Genomic DNA, 21,028 nt, shown 5'->3' with positions numbered 1-21,028 from the left:
AAATTTCGCAGATTAGTTTTTTTTTTTTAGCTGTGTCTCAATCCAGGGTCTGCTGGTTCAAAAACGTTTTTCTTCATATGTGCATTTATTTTATCCGATTATTTCAACACAATTCTAGAGCGTTTAGAGAGAACGCAGCCTTTTCCCTGAGGCTTGTCCTTCAGGCGAAGTCGTAGCTCTTTTAAACGCTGCACAACATAGACACAAGAGCGTTGTTTATATTTAGGATTTCAAATGAATAAGAAAAATGTGAGTCCGTTTTCTTTACCCAGTCACACTGAATAATATGCAGGAGGGAGCAGAGGGGGTCCGTCTGTCTGCCTGACAGTCTTAACGCGGGGCAAAAATTGATTCGTTAGCTGGACTTTTGTTGTCATGACTACGTGTGGCTAACAGTTGGTAGATAGTGGATACAAATCGTCATAATGGCATCGTTGCGCATGCTAAATTATTTTTGTTAAAATCAGTATGCCGAAAAAATGTCCAAAATGCTAAAAAATTTAAATAACTTGGGAGCAATTTTAGTTCAGTTAAGGTAATGTAAGAGTTTTCTAACTTCCTTAGCAAATACTTAAATACTATAGGTTTGCTCTTAATTTGTTCGACTGAAGCTAAATGTTTAATTGGATCTATTTACTGTTTATTGCATTATGACCAAAGTAGTTAAATGTCACATAGATTGTAAACATTCCTCTAACAGAAGACATGAGTTTAGCTACATCAGCCACTATGTAAGAGAACTAGATTAGTTGAGGTTGAAGTCCTGATTCTCCACATCACATTTAAACCACAGGTTCAGGATGATTTGAGAGAACTCAGATATAGCTTTCAGAAAATCACTGTCAGTGACAGAGCAACAACACTGGACATTCAAGCCCTGGACAATGTCATCACCAAGGCAGAGAGAAATATCAGGGTGAGAATGTTTAACGCACAGCACACACTGATAACATCAAAAAAGGAAAGAAAAGCTGTCTAACACAGTTGTTTTATTTTTGAAAAGAGACGCACAGAGGATTATTTCAAAGCATTAACTGCACAGGTGCGGGTTCTTCCAAGTATTGAAGGCACACAGAAAATGTCTGAGCAGATTCCCAGATGGTATGTCTTTTTTATTTTATTTTATTTTTTACAAGTAAATTTCTCTGTCCTGAACTATATCACTGGCAGATTAAAAAGAAAATAGGTTGAGAAATGTGTATAGTCTGGTGATGAAATTTTCTGACCTTGAAAAAAAAACTGTCCACAGGAAACCTGTTCAGGACTGTCTCCAAGACGTGCATCTACAAGGAGATCTGCGATACACTGTACCGAGGAAAAAGGTAGATAACCATTCACAAATGTATAGTCTTATTAATTAATTAATTAATTAATTAATTAATTAATTAATTAATTAATTAATTAATTAATTAATTAATATTTAACAATATAACAAGTGCACTATCCACAAAAGGTAAATTAGCTCAACTGTTCTTTAGTTTTAGACAATGTGTGACAGAGCACAACGCAAATACTTTTTATTTATAAATAGAAAAAAATAAATCCGTAGCACCTCTATGCTTAGTAGACAATAGCCACTTGTCAGTTTAAGATGTACATGTCGCTAAAACTAATGCAGCTGTGCTATGAATCCTATCTTTGTGGTGTTTTTGGACAAATCTGGCAAATGACATTTCTGGTCATTTTGTAGGGCGGAAGATTTTTGTACTGTTAAATTATATTGTGTGATTAATTACATATATATTAATATCAGTGAAGGTAGGCTAAGTAACAAATGGCTCTCTGTTTACTGTAAGACAATCCAACACCACCACAAACTGCCTCCTGCATAATGATCATACAGTTGAACCAGCACTTCTCCAAGAGGTTTTATTGCAACATTTGTGGAGGTCAGGATTTTAGTTTTAGGCAGAAATTAATTTCAGAAGACATACTCAATAAATATTAATCTGAGTGTATATATATATATGTGTGTGTGTATATATATATATATATTTATGTATATATATATATATATATATATATTTATGTACACTATATCTGTAATATTGTGATTTCTGCTCTGTGATTTAATTTCTAAGATAATTAAGCGTTGTAACCTTTTTTCTCTGTCCTATTCAGCCCAAGCCGACATTATCCATGCGCTTGCTGTGCAGTCCTGCTCACCCAAAGCACAGAGCTATAATGTACCAGAAATGTGAGATATTGCTCCCTGATGTCCACAAAAAGGGCACAAATGCAGTAAGTAATTTGACAATGAATGTAGGTTAATTTTTTGCTGTAAATTGGCATTTGAGATTAAATAAAATGTATTAAAATTACTTACATTTGGCCACCTATAATATAATCTCTGCCATGACACATATTACCACACCTACCACACTTTTACTTACTAAATGCTTACCAGAAGTAAACAGTTACTGATGGAACAAGCTATATCTGTGATATTTCTTAGTTATGACGCAGATTTTCTCATCACATTTCACTCTTATTGCTGAAGACATCAGTCAGTGCATGAAGTCTTAAACTAGAAACATAATAATGTTTTCCTCCAGCTATTTTCGGTGCAGTGACAAATTCCTATGACGTGAATATTTGTAGATATTGATTCTAACATACAGCCTCTACCTCAGGAAAGATTTGATTAGGATGTATTGCAAGAGGTTGTGGTACAGATTTGCTATCATGCTAGATACTTCCTCCTGTAATCCCCACATTAGAGATGTTTTGTTGGAGTGAGAAATGATGGCACAGGTTCAGTAAAAGATTCTTCAAGTCTCATGTTCAGAGGAACAGTGACATAAAGGTCACTGGCATTAGCGATGACAGACAACACAAAACAAATTAATCTTTGCAAAGGTCGGCACTAGTTTTAGATATATTTCACAGTCTTTCCTTTCCATTATGTTTTTGGGAATCTTTACCCCACATGAGAAATAGAGGCCAAAATTGTCACTCTGATATAGGAGAGGTAGAAGAACTGGCTGCAGAAAGCGGAAAGCAGCAGATTGCAGCACATCAGCATTCTTCTAAAGAAACAAGCGCCTGATTGCTGTGCTATGGGCTACTGGTTTACAGCTGTCTCAGGACAGAAGTAGGTACCTGGTCCAGCATGCCAATAAGACAGCCGTAGCCTCCCCAACTGCTAACCACTGGCTCTCTGCCTGCTGCCTCCACCTGCATCTCAGACCAGCTATTCTCCACTCAACACACATGCCAGGGAATGAGCTTTTGCATTTTAGCAATTTTACAAAAGGTGCCACCTTTTCCCAACCCCATCTGTAACAGATGTGTGCCTTTGAGGGGAGATTCTCCCAGCACCTGGCTACTACCTGTGGTCTGTCAAAGAGCTCAGCGGTCTGAAGACAATGGAGGAGGGGACATTAGGTGACAAATCTGGAAGCAAAAACTTTGTGTTTTATGAATGGCACACTGAATGAAACCTGAACAAAAGGTTGAGGGTTTTCTAAAATGCATCATTCAGTTACTCTTAAATGTGGATGCTAAACCCATCTTTAATTTAGAAATGATGATATAGTACTGTGTTTATTGTTTTAATATCAATCTTTAATCTTGGCTTGATGTAATTAATTGTTACAGGAAGTGGATTACAGTTATAATAAAGACAGAAAATATATTCTTTGTTATCATGTGCCTCATTACTCTTATTCTACTGGAAAGATTTCATCTTGTGTTGCCACATCAGCTTTATTCTGATTGATAGTCACTCTCAGTTTACAAGTAACAACACATTACATTTTAATGTGCTCCAGCTCCCATTCTTAGACATTTAACTTATGAAACTAGGGCCAGTCTTCTACTGTGTCCAACGACTTTTTATGGATGGACAAGTGTAGTAGCATTTGCGCTTTGATTTTATGTGCAGTGGATGTAGTCACATTATAATAAGCTTTATAATGTTTGTTTCAGGCAAAACACCACAGAACAATCACTGGCCCTGCTAAGAAAATGAAAGCCTCTGGGCCAAGGAGCCATCACAACGTGTATATAACTGAGGAGGACAAAGGGACAGGTAAACAGACATTATGTCATCACTACTCTCGTATCTCCTACAAACTCTCTGTTCAGTGGCAAACTGCTAATTTGAATCTACATTATTAAATTGAATTATTTAGTTAGGCTGTGGGTTAGCCTAACTAACATATTAATTTTATATATTTTATTAAAGTCTGATTTTCGGCAGATACAATTTTTCATGAAATGTCAGTTCAGGATAAAGCTGCTTCTTTTCACACCAGAGATGATTTATAATGTTCTAAGATAGGTCAGAGTTTTCTACAGACTCGCTTCCCATATTTTTGTGGACACATTTTTGTAAACACATAAATCATGCTCTCTCTGTTTAGCTCAAGCCTTTTTCTCAATGGTTTGATTGTCTTTTGCTTTGTGCTCCCTACTGACACTTTAGCTTGGACAGTCAACACTAAATTTGACAGTGATGGTTGGTGGCCGCTGATTTATCAGTACAGTTGAGCCTGTATGTTTGTTACTTTATGTCTGACAGGTTTGAAGTCTGGACATGATAAGCAGCTGAAATGTGAAATAGTACCGATCTCCATGAGCCAAAAAACAGGTAGCACATGCGCATTATTCTTGACCCCCAAGACACCGCCTCCCACCACAACTTTAAAGAGCATGGACCATGGTAGTGTGATGCAAGTCAGCACTGTGATACGTGAATATTCTCAGGTACTGTATGAACCATAGTTACATTTCTTTACATTTATATTCAAAATCTCAGTTGCTTCTCACTAGTTTCACTGTTTTGTAGATCACACCTGTGCCGGTTCGTGTAAACATCAGTAAATACCAATTTACCATCACAAATGGAAGGATCAACCCAGTGGCAGCTGATTTCTGTCACTTCAAGCAGAGCTTCAGCTTGTGCTGGGGTAGCGTGGTGTACGCTCTTCAGGCATTAGAAAAGCTGCTCCGAGACTTTGCAGTGCCTCGAGCCAAAGTGAGTGGGGAACGGCTGGTGGAGTTTGCTCAAGGCTGGGACTGTCATTGGAGAAATGCTCGGCCAGTGATCAACCTCCTCTCCGTTCTTGAAAACTGGGAGGAAGTATTGGGTCTAGTCTTAATCCCAGGTCAGCGCTACAAGGGAGAAGGTGGCACCGAGGCAGCTGCCATTCACATCCAATCCTGCTGGAGGGGCTATACAGCCCGGACAGCCTACCTGCACCACCGTCGACGCAGGTGGGCAGCAGGGACCATTGCCATCTCATGGCTGATGCACACTCAGATGCTCCATGTCAGGAAGGCCCTGCAGGCTCGGCGTTGTAGACAGATGGAGAATTACCGCAGCAGGGCCCAGGTGATGTTGCTTATATATAAATGCCAATTTCTCCCCGTCAAATTCAGAGTCAAAAATTAAATACTTACACAAATTGGGTTAAGCAAGACCAATCCTAAATGTACATGATTCCATTTAATTGTTCCAAAGATAAACTTGTAAGGATACATTTTGTGCTTGTTTGATTTAAGATTTACAAACGAGACTTTTATATTTGTTTAAAGTAAAAAAGTTATTTTTGTGTTTTGAGCAAAGTCGTCAACAACCTTGTGACAGAAACTTTAAAAATAAGAACAGAAGGGTTGTACTGTCATGTTAGAATTCATGCATGTCAGTAATCATTGTCACGTGAGCTAAAACATGTTTGACATGAACAGGAAGACAGTAAAATAAAATAAAACACTGAGTCGAATAAAGAGGAAAAAAAGAAACCACAAAACAAATTAAGTAAAGCAGACAGAATAGAAGTGAGACTGATGAGCAGAACAATAGAGAGAGACAAATGCAGCCACATTGATAACAAAAGAAGACAAATGCAGGAATTGTGATTATTAAGGCTCAAGATCAAGGGCAAAAAAGTTCCTGATGAACTATTAAAATATAATAACAGCAGCTAAATATATAATGACATAATATAAATATTAAAGCTACTTTGAATTTTTAATATTGTTATGATCATATTAGGTTTCAAAATGAAAACTATTAGAGCAAATTAAAATAGTTTCCCATACAGCTCTTCTAGAAAGAACAGCACTTTTTCTCCCCTAGATGATGAACCCGGTGTAATTTCTTCACTGTAGGTCCGCTGTCATCTGGGCTGAACATCTTTTGGAGCACTGACACAATATTAATTAATGCCTACAAGTAAATTTAGTAATAACATGTCCCTGTGTGTGTATACATGCAGGAAATATATGTTCTCACTCAACAAGCATTCATACCCTGTTAATTAAGCCTGATAATCCTCCCCTGGCAGTGGCATCATGTACCTTCCTTATTGGATTAATTGTGGGAAGATGTTTCTAAAGTAATCGCTTAATTTAATTAAGGTGGTATTTTATGCTTGGTTTCCTTCTGTTAGCCCAGAGAGATTGGTTTGATGTGTTTTAGCTATGCAGTGATGTGTGATGATTTGTGTGTGTGTGTGTGTGTGTGTGTGTGTGTGTGTGTGTGTGTGTGTGTGTACACTTTGAGGCAGTCCCCTCTCTGATCGCTCCTTTTCTCCATCCCCAGGATCTGGCAGCCAACTGGAAACACATCCAGTCCTCCAAGAGAATCATTATCCACATCCCTTCATTAGGTAGCTTTCTCTGCCTGCACACACACACACACACACACACACACAAGCAGATCTGGCTGCAGTCATCCCATGTCTCACCACTCTACTGCTCCGCTCTGTGGCCCTGGTGGAGGCACTCAGTCTCATTCAAATGACTCTCTGCAGGAAAGCACTCACAGGATGATGACAGTCCCCATGCCAGGGAACTGAACAATTTAGTCTCAAATGCCATTTAATTTGCAGATTAAGCAAATGAAAAGCCATTTTGTTGAATATTCGCAAAAGACACAAAGGTCCTATATTATAGTGTTGCAAAAAGAAAAGAAAAATCACACAAAAAGAGAAGAAGAGGAAGAAGCCATAATGTTTTTGCACTTGACACAGACAACATTCACTTTCTAATTTCACCATGGCTTTCACATTTAGACCGTAATCAGGCATGTGCATTGTAAATCATTGAGCGATTGTCTAAAATTATTAAGCCTAATTACTAGCAGATGGAATGCTTTATTTGCACTTGGGGTGGCTACACAGAGTGCTGTGTGTGAGCAAGGATAATTAGAAAGTTGAACCCCATTGTTGTTAATTAGCATGAATCCAATCATTTAATTACCTAGATTCAGTTGAGGATTCTCTCTCAGGCAGAAATCCAGACAGACATAGAGTAAAATCCTGGAGGTATGACTGGATTTAGCTCAGTGGTGGCTGGACCTGGTGCAACAGGACTCCCAGCACACAGCAGACTCTGCACCTGCTAGTTATTAAGCTAAATTAATCATCAGATTGCATTACCGTGTGATTAGACTTAGCTGCACCATGTACAATTATAGGAACTTGCACATTTGAGGATACTTGTGTGGTGTCTGCAGATTCAATTCAGAGAAGATGAATCAATCCAGTATGAGTTATTTTTGTGAACTTGTTTTGACAGGATACGCTCAGAGTCAGCGACTGAACATGAGGGGGCTTGACATCCACCACAACGTCCAAATGAACAGGCTGTGTGATATTAGAGGTACGAGTATCTCAGAGCTTCTTCACCACCTTCCACAGTACGCCTCACTGTAAACATGTAATCATTATTGGATGTCAACTTTCAGATAAAAACGTGGAGGTGATCTACATATGTCCCCAACATCTGGGGGAGGACATCTTGCAGTATTACAGCAGCCTCTTGCAGCGTGACAAGGCTGATAACAGAGCAACTGAGGCCTCTCCTTGTGTCAGGCCCTTTGTTGTCCTCACACCTGATGCCATAGATTATTTTCCGGTAAGGTCACTCATATTGACATTTTGTGAATGTAAACTTGACACTGTAGGTTTCTGTAGAGAAATCAACAAATACTGTACTGTGGAGCCACACATCTTCTGTGTGACCCGAAATAAATTTGCAGAATCTTTTTTCCAGCCTTTTACTTAATATATATGTATGTATGTTTAAAAAAAAACATGTTGTTTCATTCATTTATCAAACAAATCAATCTTAAAATAATATTTGTTGTTACAGAAAAGGCAATAAAAGTAGCCTGAAACATAATGTTCATACACAAATGAGCATTGGTCACAATGATATGTTGTGTTTAAAAAGTGAGTCCCTGTGTAAAAGGTTTGGGAAAAACTGCTGTAAAGATGCCACATGTATCTGCAGTTTGTGAAAAAATCCTCTAGAGGGCGCTCGATGTGATTGTTTTTACACAGTGCACTGAGACACTCAGTTTCATCATTTTCTTTTACTGCTTTTTAATCATCTATGTTATTTCAGAGTAAACACACTAGAGCCATATTAAGTTATAATTTACATATACAAATGAATGTAATGTCTTTTAACTGGTAATCGGTAAATAATTAAATCACATATTATTTGATTTAATCAACTGCGCATTCCGTGTTACTCCATCTTTAGAAGTTTGGAGTGGTTTGATCAAAATCAAAGCACTAAAATCTGGTTTTTGCTATATTCTCCTTTTACATCCATCTATTCTGTTCATCCTTTTACATCCATTTGCACTAATGTGCAACATGACATGGTCCTCCTCCTTTCTTTCTATTGATTTTCCTGCTGTTTTGTTGTTAAACTGTGCCAGACGTGTTGCTGAGATGAATCACTACTACCCACGGCTGGCAGCACATTCTGCCAGTGACAGAAGGGATAATTCCATGTGGATCAAATAAATACAGATGTGAAGTAATTAGTTGTATTCCCAAGGAGCTCATTGCTAGCGCACATTAAAGATGTGAAGGATAGGGGAGGCCTCCCACAGGCAGCTTTTATCAATTCAACCTGCTGGAATACATGAGAGGTCAAAACCCTGCTGGCTATTACAATAATAGATCTGTTGTGTGTACACAGTGATAAATCAGGTCAAGAAACAACCCTTGAAAGAGACGGTGAGAACTCTCCGCTCCAGCTATAATCCTTCTCTCTTCTCCACTTCTCTTTCAGGACCGTAACATGTGCCTGTCTACGCTCCTAAAGTACAGTCCACGCACCCTAAAGCGCATAAGGAATCTGATCCAGGGGAAGCAAGCTTATATTGTGGGTGGAGTTGCCCATGTGGACGACTTAGCAGTGGCTGATGAGCTGGGTGTGTCAATCTTGGGGCCAGAACCAGCTGTTGCACAGCTCTACAGCACCAAGTCTGGAGGGCGGAGGATCTTCACTGTGGCAGATGTTGATGTACCCCCTGGTCAGGGAGGCGTCTACACATTAAACCAGGTCAGATATCAAAAACAGAGATGCATACACGGATTCCATCACTGGCTGAGGACCCAGATCAGTAACTGTTACTAGATTTACAACTTCATTTTTTGATTAACAGGTCTTTCTTTTGATTTAGTTTCAAATGCTGCTGGCTGAGCTCATGACCCAAAACTTAGATGTGCAGCGATGGCTCTTCAAGATCGACTCCGAGCACAGTGGCCGTGGTACAGCCTATTGTGATGTACGCCATCTCAGCTGCTATAAGTGGGCCCTGCAAGAATACCATCGCTGTGGTCCTGAGCTATGGAATGCAAAATGGATTCAGGTAAAGATGTTACTCAGAGGACGGTGTCATTCCCCCACAGTAGTAAACAATCTGATCACTTCTTAAAGCACATCTTGTACACTTACATTTATACAGTGTTTTATTGAATTTGCATAAATTTTGTTTTTGTAATTTTATTTTATTTTTATTCCCCTTATTACTTCTCCCTAAATTGATGTGTTTTTTTTTAGTATTATTTCTTTTTTATGGCGCCCTCCAAAGCACTGGTTTTAAAAAAGTGCAATACAGATAATGTTCATTGCTGTTATTATTACCCTCATACCAATCAGGAAATGGCCACTTTAAGTTAACATGGTAACAGCAAGATACTTAACAGACACCATTACAGTCACAGCTCTACAAGGGTTAGATTCACTCCAGTCATGAAATAAACAAAGGCAAAGGTCACTGTGGGGTCAGGAAGGGTTTAGGAAGTGTTAAAGTGGCAGTCATGATTCTAGTCCCTGTTGTCCAGTATTTTGAGCGTTGTCCACAAAGAACAGTAAATCAATCAGTTTATACACAACAAAATCCTCTGATGGTGGAGTCACCTTAAATCACCTGGTGACAAATCACAATACAGACATTCTGGTCAATAGAGCATTTCTTCTTTATGTTTTTCTGAAGCGATTTTACAGATTAATGTCATGAAAAAAATGCTTCATGAAAGTAAGTTAAAATACAAATGACACTGATTACCTCAACACTGTGTAGGATTTAGTACACTATATTGGTGAAGTTGCATGTTGCAGCTGAATATCTCTCACTTCAACCTATCTTTACAAGCATGTAGGAGAAACTGTGGTAGCCTTCAGTCATCATTAAAACTTAAAAGGTCTTTAGTTTGTCCATTAAAAACATGATGGTCCAACATGGCTAATTTTATAGAGTAGACCCGCTCTTGACATGAATGCAAAAGGCTCATTCTGTCATGAAAACAACTATTTATACATTTGAATGATTCTTCACTCAAAAAAAAATATTATAATAATAATAATAATAATAATCAGTATAATGATTTTATATTTCATTTCTGCCAAATGAAAAAATAATTCCATCTAAATCTTACACACTTTAAGCTGTAGACTTTTATTCATGATGCTGATTTCTTTAAGATCACTGAGCTTTCTGTCAGTCTGTCTCCAACTCACTGGATAATTCTGAGCCATTTCAAATGAAAATATATATGGTACAAATACAAATAATGTGAAGAAGGGTTTGAAATGGTAGAAATTGAATTTATTTCTCACCTCAAAACAAAAATTGTAGATTTAAGTTAAGGCCACTTCAAACCAAACACAATGTATTTAATCATTGGTAAACCATTCATTCAGTCTGTACACAGCTCCTGAGCCCCTGGCTCTTTTTTCTCATATGCTTACATAGTAGCCTTTGATTTTCTGTCGTTTGTTAATTACCGTATTTTGCCATTTAACTCGAAGCTTTGTGCAAACTAATTACAGGCTAATGATTGTGGGCTTGGAGCACAACAATTTTACTTTTTATTCCATTTGAAAGAGCAGCAGTCATCTCGAGCTTCTCGCGGCTCACTCTGTTTTGTTCCTATTAGCTTGTTCTTTGACTCATGGTGTATGTGCGATGCAGGGCTGTAATTGTTGTGGCATTGGTGCCGTTAATTATGGCAGAGTGGCTAAGGCTGAGCCTCAGCCAAGGTCCATAATGGTGGCTAAGGCAGCACAGGAAAGTAAATGGGGTTTGTTTCACCAGCTGGGGTCCCATGGAGAGGGAAGAGTGCCGAGGCCCCCAGTGTAGGCTGACAGCCTCAGGGCTCGTGGGCCATATGGACACAACACTTTAACTGGCCTTTATTCTACACCTTGCTCTTTTAATCAAAGCAAAGCACACATCCTGTGCTCCTCATTGCATGATGTTTTTGTTATGACATTGTCCTCCCCTAAAATGTTTTAACCCCTTACATGTTGTCATAATGTCCTTCTGCTCGTGTATTAGTTTATATTAGAGGATAGCAATTTGGTTCTCTATGCTGAAAGATTACCCAGCAATGTTGGTGATTAGATTCAAACATATGAATATTTTATATTGGAGTATCTCCTCGCAGCAGAAACTGTAGATAGATGTGTAAAGATGGCAGTATATTTGGAGATATAATGCTCATTAATGTGGCACTTTGCCGAAAAGAAGTCAACTTAATTGCGACGGGAATGACGGCGAGTGAATAGGATAGATACTCGCCACGCTGAATATTTGCATGCATTTAAGAATTCCGTTAATAGATGTTTAAAGCTTTGTTTATGGAAATAGTGGCAATTAAATGAATTATTAACGAAATACAAATCATCAAATGAGGCATTTAAAATATTAATTCATAATTCTTCACCGAGATTATTGTTCAACCAAAATATAACAAACAAGTGATGATTTAAGTGAATATTACATAAATATGTTTATACAGTAACTCTAAAAAGTAGAAAGTGGATTAGGGAGCATACTCGCACAGACACTGTGTTTTCTTTTTTAATTATTGCTTGTTGTGAAGAGCTCAGCGTGAAGAAGGTTGACTCACAAGAAAACCATTGTGGTCTTAGTGCCAACAGTGTGATCCCTTCTGGCGGTGCAGAAGAAAAGTCTAAAAGGTTGCAGGAAGAAGGAGGAGGGATCGCATCCACAATATAGGAGTTTACGCTGAGGTCTAAGGACAAGTGTGCTTCTCTAAACATTGTGGGGCCCCCAGCCCCCAGCACAATGTTTCAGCCTGCAGAAAGCCCCTGGGCCTCTTTTAGCATTTACAGAGAGAGAGGTTAAAGACATGTAGATCTGCACCCATGCAATGCCTGAAGGGGGCCATACACACACTTAAGCGCTCACACAGCTTGCATATGGATCATTAGGCACAAGAGGGTAAAAATTACACCTAATAGCGTCAACAGATGGAGTATTTCTTTTTGGTCACACTGTGTACAAAGAGATCTTGAGCAACACCTTATTTAGGTTAAGTTTGTTGACGAAATGGGTCATTTGATAATCACCACCACTGAAGAGGTAGAGGGACATTTTACATACAGATGTTTTCTGTCTAAATATTGTGCAGTCTCTTAGTGCATGGACAAGTTTAAATATATAATTATCTCGCTGAGCACAATTAACTTGAATTTACCTTAATAGATGTTTGAACTTTTGTTGTGGTTCACTTTTGAGTGCAGTTGTTTGGTGGCTTCTCTCACTTAACTGAAGGTCATAAATGTTGTTGGTGCCGTCCTAATACAGACAAAACGCTGCCACTGCTGTTCTGAGATTGTAGATTTAACCAGGAATGAGAATAATCTGAAAATAATTTTTGGTTTTATTCCCTATTGCATAATTAATTCACTCACTGAAGTAGTCTGAGGTTGAAACAATTTCCCCTTGGGGATGAATAAAGTATTTCTATTCTATTCTATTCTATTCTATTCTATTCTATTCTATTCTATAATCTTTGAGAGGTATGAGTCAAAGAAAATGGATCTACATTCAAAAGGTTCGACTCTATCCTCACGATTTTCTCATTCTTTCACTATATGTACTGGTAATCGCAGAGGCAGGGCAACATCTATTTTATTTATGACTAGATTGCTTGGCTTTATGTGGACACAAAGCAAAGCTTGAATCCTATCACCGGGTACTGTACGCAGTTTAAGTCCAAGTAATTTATGGCAAAATACATCTCTTTCTTTTCTTTCTGTCCTGCTGCTTCTGTGAACTGCATAGGCAAAGTCCTGGGGTGAGCTTGCTCTTCCGTTGAAAATGACAACCGTTCCCTTACACTTTTTGCCGCACCATTGTGTGCTTTATGGTTTGTATAGGGGGAATCACTGTGTAGCATTTGACCTCGCCTCTTACAGTACTTGAATATGATGATGGCTGTTACATGACTGGAATGTCAACGGCATAATCGCAAGTCATGGCTCCAGTGAAGCCAGACAGCGTATACTCAAAGCAAAGTAATGCTCTGGATGGAACAACAAAAGAACAAAGATAATATTTCCATTCAGAATTTATTCAACTCAGACATTTTTTCACATTTTATAGTGTTTGACCAAATGAATTTCCTATCTAATAGCCATACAAAGCCATCGTTACATATCGAGCCCAGTATTTAACAGAAACCTCAGCGCTTGGTTCATGCAGTCAACATTATAGTGTTATAATATAATATAAATGGGATGACATCAAAAGGTTAGGTGGAGCCTTTGTTAAGCTTGAAATCACTAGTGACAAAGATGGAAGTAGTTCAATGACTTTATAATTCTACACATAGCCTGATATGTGGTATTTTAAACTATAATACACCCAAATCTAAACTTAAGAGCATCATCAGAGGAAAGAGGATACTTGAGTTCCCAAAGTGTTTAAGAGACACCTTAAAACCAAAGTTAGAAATTAACAACATAATTAAGTGGTGAAACCATTACGGCATTTCCTAGTTACAGAAACAAGAGTGATATCGATCCCAGTCAAGCCCTGATTGATCCCCAGATAGATGGGGTTAGCTTAGGTATTCATCAGCTGCCCAGTGGAGAGAGTTGTTATTGAGGGCAGGTGCTGTCTCCGTGGTTGTAAGTTAAAGCCATTAGACTCCTGAGGCCGTCTGATAATAGGCTGTCACTCACGGGTAGACCCTCACACAGTATCCATCAGACACACAGAAATTGAAGCAGCCACCAAAGGTCTCAAGGATAACAAGCAGTCACTGGAGTCATTCGAATAATGCAGGAGCATTTCCAAGAACATAGTTAAAGCCTGGACAGATTTGATAATGGGACCAAATAAAGTAGCCAAGACTGTTTGAATGACCAAACTTGTGATTTCCTGTCTCCAACTCATTTCCAAGAGATTCCTAATATATGAACCTCTCCTGTCCCTTTTATAGGAGTCTGTGCTGCTCAGATATTTAGATGAGATCCCTCAGTGGCTGACCCGTTACGCCCGGCCTGTTAAAACCTCCTGCTATCCCAACTGGACCTGCTTCCTTAAGACCTTCCTCGGGCAAGGTCAGATACCCATTGTCAGGCATGGGATGCTATTCACCTTCTGAAACAATTCAACTTTTATTCATTTGAATATGTTAACTGTTCATGTTACCTTCTCATGCTACTTACTGTAGGTGAACTGACATAAATGCATAGTTTTAGTTGCTTTTGTTTGGTTTTTTTATTTGCAAAACTGCTGCTTGGAGAGTTCCTGGTGCTGTACCTTAATACTCTACTCTCACTGTGTGTCCAGGCGGTGTGGTGGAGGCCTACCCCCCTTCAGACAGCGTCTCCTGTCTGACAGTAGATCTGCTGGTGGAGCCTGGGGGTGAGGTGACCGTGCTGTCCTGTGGAGACCAGCTTCATGGCACCTGTCAACTCGAAGCTGTAGGTTCCACTGTTCCTCAGACCTGTGTACACCCAGAGACCGTGCACTCCATCTGCATGCGTGTGGGCCAGGCCTGTCTGCAATGCCGTATTGTAGGTTATGTCTCTGTGGACCTGGCTACCTTTTTGAACCACGACACCATGGAGCAGAAGGTGAGACATGGCTGGGTCAAGTCAAGGCCGTAGCTTATGCTAGAACAATAAATGTAACCTCAGCTGTTGCGATGCATGGTGTCAAAGCTTTCCAATTCACCATTTTGGTGACAGGGATCAATTTTTAGGCTGGAACAGGGATCCATATGAGCAGATAGGAGAGGTGCCTCCCATTCCACTCCCCAGGGATCTGGAGAAACAGGCAAAGCAAACAGTGGGCACAGGGACCAAATGTGTGACAAGGCCATCTAATAAACTGTCAGGTCTTATTGTGTCAATACACTGATTCCACCATTTAAGGCTTGCCCTTTCACCTTACACTGCAGAGAATTTCAGAGGCAACCATCTTTCAGACAATGGGTCATTCTAAAGTGATTCGACAGCTTCGTAGCAATGACCTGTCTGTTTTTTTGTTTTTTGGTTTTTTTACCTAGTTACCTGCAGGATTGACGGAAATTATAGTGAAACTCCGTCAAAGGTGTATCTCATTTGTCAGGCCAAGTTTCTGTTATTGGACAAGGACTGGTTTACGATGGTTTTCCTCTGCCCCTAACATGTGGCTACACTGACTGCCTATTGATCTAGAGCTGTAAAGCGAAATGCTTTGTTTACAATAAGATGTATAAAATATTAAGCACTGGATCTACTTAGCAGTTTTACAAAGCGTATAAAGAAAATCCACCAAATAACAACATGTTGTGTTCAGGACATCTCAATAAATCTCTGTTCTTTTTCTCCCCTCTTTACTGTGGCAGCTGTATTTATGTTTGCATCCATATTGTCTTCTCAGTTGAAGGAGGTAGAGTAGAAGGCACACACGCCACTAGAGGGTAGTATCTTATGGACTGGATGTTTGCACAATGTGAGGAAACCGGTGTTAAGACATTATCATCTGTTTCTTAAACTTTATACAGTAGAGTTTGTGATTAATTACATTTTCATTTAATGCATTACTATTTTAGTTTCCGTAATTATTTTAAATCCAAGTAAAGATATTTAGCACTGCACAATCCCTCATTTGGAAAATACTGTATAGTTCACTTAATTACACTGATTATTTTGTGTCTGAAAAAAAAAAAATGTGTTTGTACATCTCAGTATTTCAAATGCAAAGTAAATTGTCCTTCCAGTGACAAAGCTGTGACACTGAAATCAGAGTGTTCAGAGGCTGCTCCTTTACAATGATATAATGACAGCCCTAAAATGAATATTCATTTTCAACGTTGACCTGAAATTGAATGTGATTCAGTGACAATATAATTAAGAATAGACTATAAACTGCATGTGCTTCAAGAAGCAGGAATATTAAAGACAGATTCTTAACCATCTCCACACACACACACACACACACGCACACACACAGCTTAGACAGAAGAGAGCCACATGGGCAAACCTGTCTGGATTTAAACATCAATTTAGATTCAAACCTGTTGCTAAAAGCTGCCTACTTTATTTGATGGGAAGAAGTGGGTCACATATGTTTGCCCTTGCAGTCTTCCCTCACATTGTGGAATGGTGGGGCCCCAGCTGCAGCATCAGGGTTTTTAATGAAAATTCAAGGCAATAGAAAACAGGTGCAATCCAGGCTTACATTTCCCACTGCTTTGTTAAGAGTGACAATGAAACATTTGAGTATGATTTTTAGTGAGTCGAGTGAATAGCTCAGAGGAGTGTGTCCATCACCCAGGCCCAGGTAGCTGCTGTAGATAGAGCATCCATCCGGTAGGTAGCTACTGTACCTCTTTCAGGAAAGGTGACTGAGTGTAGTACACACTGCTGAGCCGTTGCTCAAAATAAACACTTACGCTTTGCAGTTGTTTTTCTTACATGGCATTCCTGTGTGCGGTAGCTTGCATTCACTTTTAAAGCTTATTAAAAGCATTGAAATTACAATATTCTCACATTATAAATCAGGCTATGTGTTTTTGAAGCCTTTAATGATTTTTTGTGAAGCAATACCTTTAAATGTTATACATTATGTTTTACATACTCATTCTAATAAGCAGCAAATATGATAACTGATCTGTCACTTTGATTATTTTCAAATGTCTGGCTCAAAATAAGACCTTTGCCTTTTTTTGACACGTCATTGAAAAGAATTATTCACTTAGAAATAAGTCATGGTCGTGGTAAGCTTGACTTCAAAATATGTTTGAATTCATTACAAACTAAAACAAATGAAAGAGAACGAGTGTATGCGGTCAGATATCTCCGTGTGTTAGTGGAGATAAAGAGCTCAGGTTACGCAGCCTGCACGGTTCAGACAGGCAGCGATTTGCATTCAGTGGCAGGAGCGTTTACTTTGACAAATAGGAACAGCAAAAGGAGGCAGCCGACTGCCACTTAGTTATTAACAACTCCTTCACTTGTGATTTATTTGCCACTTTTGAAGGGAGGGCATAGCTATTAGGTTATTATTGGGAAAATTAGCCCTGTTTAAGCAGAAGGCTATGACCATACCTGACCCCTTAATATCCTTATAATGACGCCATTTACCATACATATCTGAACTTAGCTTTTCACTAGACCTGAGCCAAACGAGCTAGCCCACGGCAGACTGAATCCAAATATGCAGGGAATGATCTTCTTTGTGCATGTGTCACTCCACAGCTGAATTACCTAACTCTGGCAAGCACACCGCATTAACCCTGTTTTCCTTTCTTCTGCCGCTCAACATGGATAACACTTTTAGGATTAAAAGGTACTGACCCATGTCCGTACAAGGACTGGTTGATGTGGCATTTTTATATGGTTAAATTGAAGTGATTAAGTATGCAGAGTGTTTTTCTTGGCAGTGACACATAATTCACGATGTCTTGTTTGTAGGTATGGGCTATTGATCTGGACCTCAGATACAGTGACCAACTGGCCATGACCCAGATGCTTCTGATGATGACTGGAGGAACGCTGAATTGCCGCGCAGGCTGTTTAGAAGTGCCAATGCAAATCAGAGGGAAACAGTGTCAACAGCAGATTGCAGACAAAGTAACGTTTTATTTGACTTATGACAGTTTGCATCCTGTAAACGTTTCCTTAACATGAGAATAATGATTTTAAATGCTTAGGTCAAAGTTGTTTAAAGTATAATTCCCCCAAAGTAAGTTGTTAATATATGCCATCAACAAGACAGACACCACTAAAGCAAGCTCATCCTTTAGAGGATTGTATAATGCCTCCACAGTAATCATGAAGCTAGATCAAGTTTTGCTCCTCATTTTTGTTAAATACAACTAAAAACTGTAATTACGCACTGAGCTCAATTGGTGTTTAGGTGCTGAATTCATTATCATTTTGATAGATGAGCCTAAATAATCAACACATTAATAATTCATGCCATTTTCATTATGCATGTGTATGCTTGCTTGAACACCTCATCAACCTGGTGGCAGGCCTTAAACAATAGAGTTCCTTTATTAGCAGTATGCCTGAGTTTACGCTTGTTAATCTGCGACTTGTATTATTTTATCAAACATTCATTTAGTTGGTGGCCTGGTGCTTCAGAACAGCAGTTGAGCCACTGCAGTGGTTAATGGCTTTAGCAGTGGCCATCATTAGGGGCATGCATATTACAAACACGATTAAATCCCCGTTGGACACTTTTATTGTTGTGTGAGACTCCTGTGTTTGACAACTGCAAACACACAGCCGTCACAGCGAGTTATGGGCTATCTCCTGAGCTCACACGGGCTTAAGCCTGTGCTTTTTGCCTCCCAGAGGTACCAGAGAACCAGGAACATTTTTATCCTCGTGAGCCCTGCCACTTATAAGTAATCAACCTCTCTAGTGTTACTTATGACTCTCACATAGCCAGAATCCCTCTGTTACACTGGCAGTCCTGTTGTGCATTTTGTCCTTGTTTTGTCTAAAACTGAATGCACATTTGAAGTTTAAAAACCTTAAACTGGCAGACATTTAAATAACATTAAATGTTCCTCCCTGTTGTTGATTTAAGTAGTTAAATCCACATGCCCCACACTTGGCATGTTCACTAATCACACACAACTCGTGACCCTTTGGATACACACCATTCATATACTGATTTTTTTCCCTACCTTTTTACAGCGTCCTGCGGTTCATCGTTTTGCTGTTCTTGGCAGCCACTTGTTTCACTCCAGCCTCTCTATGTTGTACCACCATGTGTTCTTTAAGATGTGCAAGGTTCATGGTATTGGATTTAACATTCAGGTAAAAGCTATTATTATTGTCCTGTTTTATTATTCTTGCATCTTCTTATGTACATATATAGGTACATATAGTGCCTAACACATTTATTAGACCACCACCCAATGTAAGGTTTATGCCATAGCTGCCCTAAATTAAAGGCACTGATAAATACCAAAATCATTTTTTATATTTCTGCAATGCTCTTTAACTGAAATGACATGTTTAATGCTATAATACTGTTATTACTGTTTTACATGAAAACAGAACAAATAGAAAATAACATTATTATTTCTTGGTTAAGATGTCAAATTATAGTTATTTACTTGCATTTGTTTTAGTGCTTGATTAATATAATATCTATGAGAGTTTCTTGACAGATTTTGTGTGTGGCTCCTTAATTGCAGAGGAAGCAAGGCTCTGTGTTTGCTCTTTATGACAGCGGTGACCGATGCAACATTGGAATGATGTAAGCATTATTTGTTTTACATGGACTTTATGAAGAAATGTGGAGAAAGACATTCTGAACTTATTAAGGTCTGCTAAGACTAAGACGAGATGAGCACATGAGGAGAGAGGGGAGAGGATTAGCTGTGTGAAAGACCTCTCCCGACTGAGAGTAATGACCGTTCTTTCCAAAGATTAAGAAGCTTCCTTTGGCTTTCTAAATGTCGTTGCAAACTCTACAAGTTGTTAAGCGGAGGGTTATTTAACATATTTATCACACAAATCCTTTAGCTTACTTCAGTGCTGTAACAGTTAAATCAAGCTGTGCTCATCCCCCTAAAGACCGACGATGTTATCAGCTGAAAGTTTCATTTAACCACCCCCATCAGAAGAACAAGGTGATTGTTTCTTAGCTGGCAACATGGGGATCGTTAGTAAACTCATTTGTTTGGGGTGTTGTTAATAGAACGGTCTCTGAAGATCTCCAGGGAGCTCTAGTGACCTTTGCTCGGAATCTGTCCGTCATTCATCGGGAAATATCATCATCTAAAATGCAAGAAGAGACCAATTTCAAGGTACCATATTAATGACTTCTCTTCTCATCTACATCATGAAAACATCCATATTTAGTGAAGCTGAAGAAAGTGTAGCCAGTTAATATTTTCTTATTTATAATAACACAGATATATGTTTTCAATTCACTTTTTTACATTTGTGTTTATTTGTAGGTGCTGATCAAGAACATAGAGGATTTACTGCAGAGGATTGGTCAAAGGAAGTTGCAAGCAGTGAAGGATAAACCCGCTGCTGACTGTGTGTTTGCCAACTTTGACGTCACATCATTATAAATATGTGAACCCCAGAGAATTCTTTTCATGACAGATTGTTACAAAACTAAATATTTCTATTCATTAATACTGAAAAACAACTTAATTATGCTGTTGGTAATACCACTTGGGAATGAGTAGAAATATTAATACAATAACAGCATTTTTGTTTTTTATCTTGCATTGTACTGTATCTTGAATTTGTGCTCATAGTACGACTGTATATGACTGTGTAGTATGATGGTGGCACAAGTCAGAGTCCTGCTGTAATATTTTGATAGAAATAAGCTATGGTTATACTATAAAAAGTGAGGCCAGCAAAAATAAAAAAATTCTTCTTTTGGGCATTAGTTTAAAATGTGTTTAATTTCTTTTGAAATATAATAAAGTGCTTTCTGACATACAGTTGTCTGGTGATAAATTTGCAGCTACAGTAAATGCTA

The 21,028-nt window shown here is 38.7% G+C and overlaps 1 protein-coding gene across 2 annotated transcripts; it reads left to right on the top strand.

Annotated features, from left to right (window-relative positions):
* The first annotated feature begins 75 nt into the window (after positions 1-75).
* iqch (IQ motif containing H) lies at positions 76-20,990 on the top strand. Of its 2 annotated transcripts, XM_058645695.1 has the most exons (19): positions 76-916; positions 1,004-1,101; positions 1,250-1,322; positions 2,122-2,241; positions 3,931-4,033; positions 4,526-4,710; positions 4,793-5,338; positions 6,551-6,617; positions 7,528-7,611; positions 7,697-7,866; positions 9,040-9,312; positions 9,434-9,622; positions 14,511-14,631; positions 14,864-15,150; positions 17,977-18,135; positions 19,213-19,335; positions 19,719-19,780; positions 20,225-20,333; positions 20,487-20,990. In XM_058645695.1, exons 2-19 carry the CDS (start codon positions 1,079-1,081, stop codon positions 20,604-20,606), a joined length of 2,814 nt encoding a protein of 937 aa, XP_058501678.1. In that variant the 5' UTR covers positions 76-916; positions 1,004-1,078; the 3' UTR covers positions 20,607-20,990. The 2 variants fall into 2 exon arrangements, with proteins under 2 accessions (XP_058501678.1, XP_058501679.1); XM_058645696.1 differs by lacking the exon at positions 1,250-1,322 and having other exon boundaries at positions 873-916.
* The last annotated feature ends 38 nt before the right edge of the window (positions 20,991-21,028 follow it).

Source organism: Solea solea, chromosome 12 (assembly GCF_958295425.1).
Source record: "Solea solea chromosome 12, fSolSol10.1, whole genome shotgun sequence".
NCBI lineage: Eukaryota > Metazoa > Chordata > Actinopteri > Pleuronectiformes > Soleidae > Solea > Solea solea.
The sequence above is the reverse complement of the archived record's forward strand: the minus strand, read 5'-3'. Positions and strand labels throughout refer to the sequence as shown.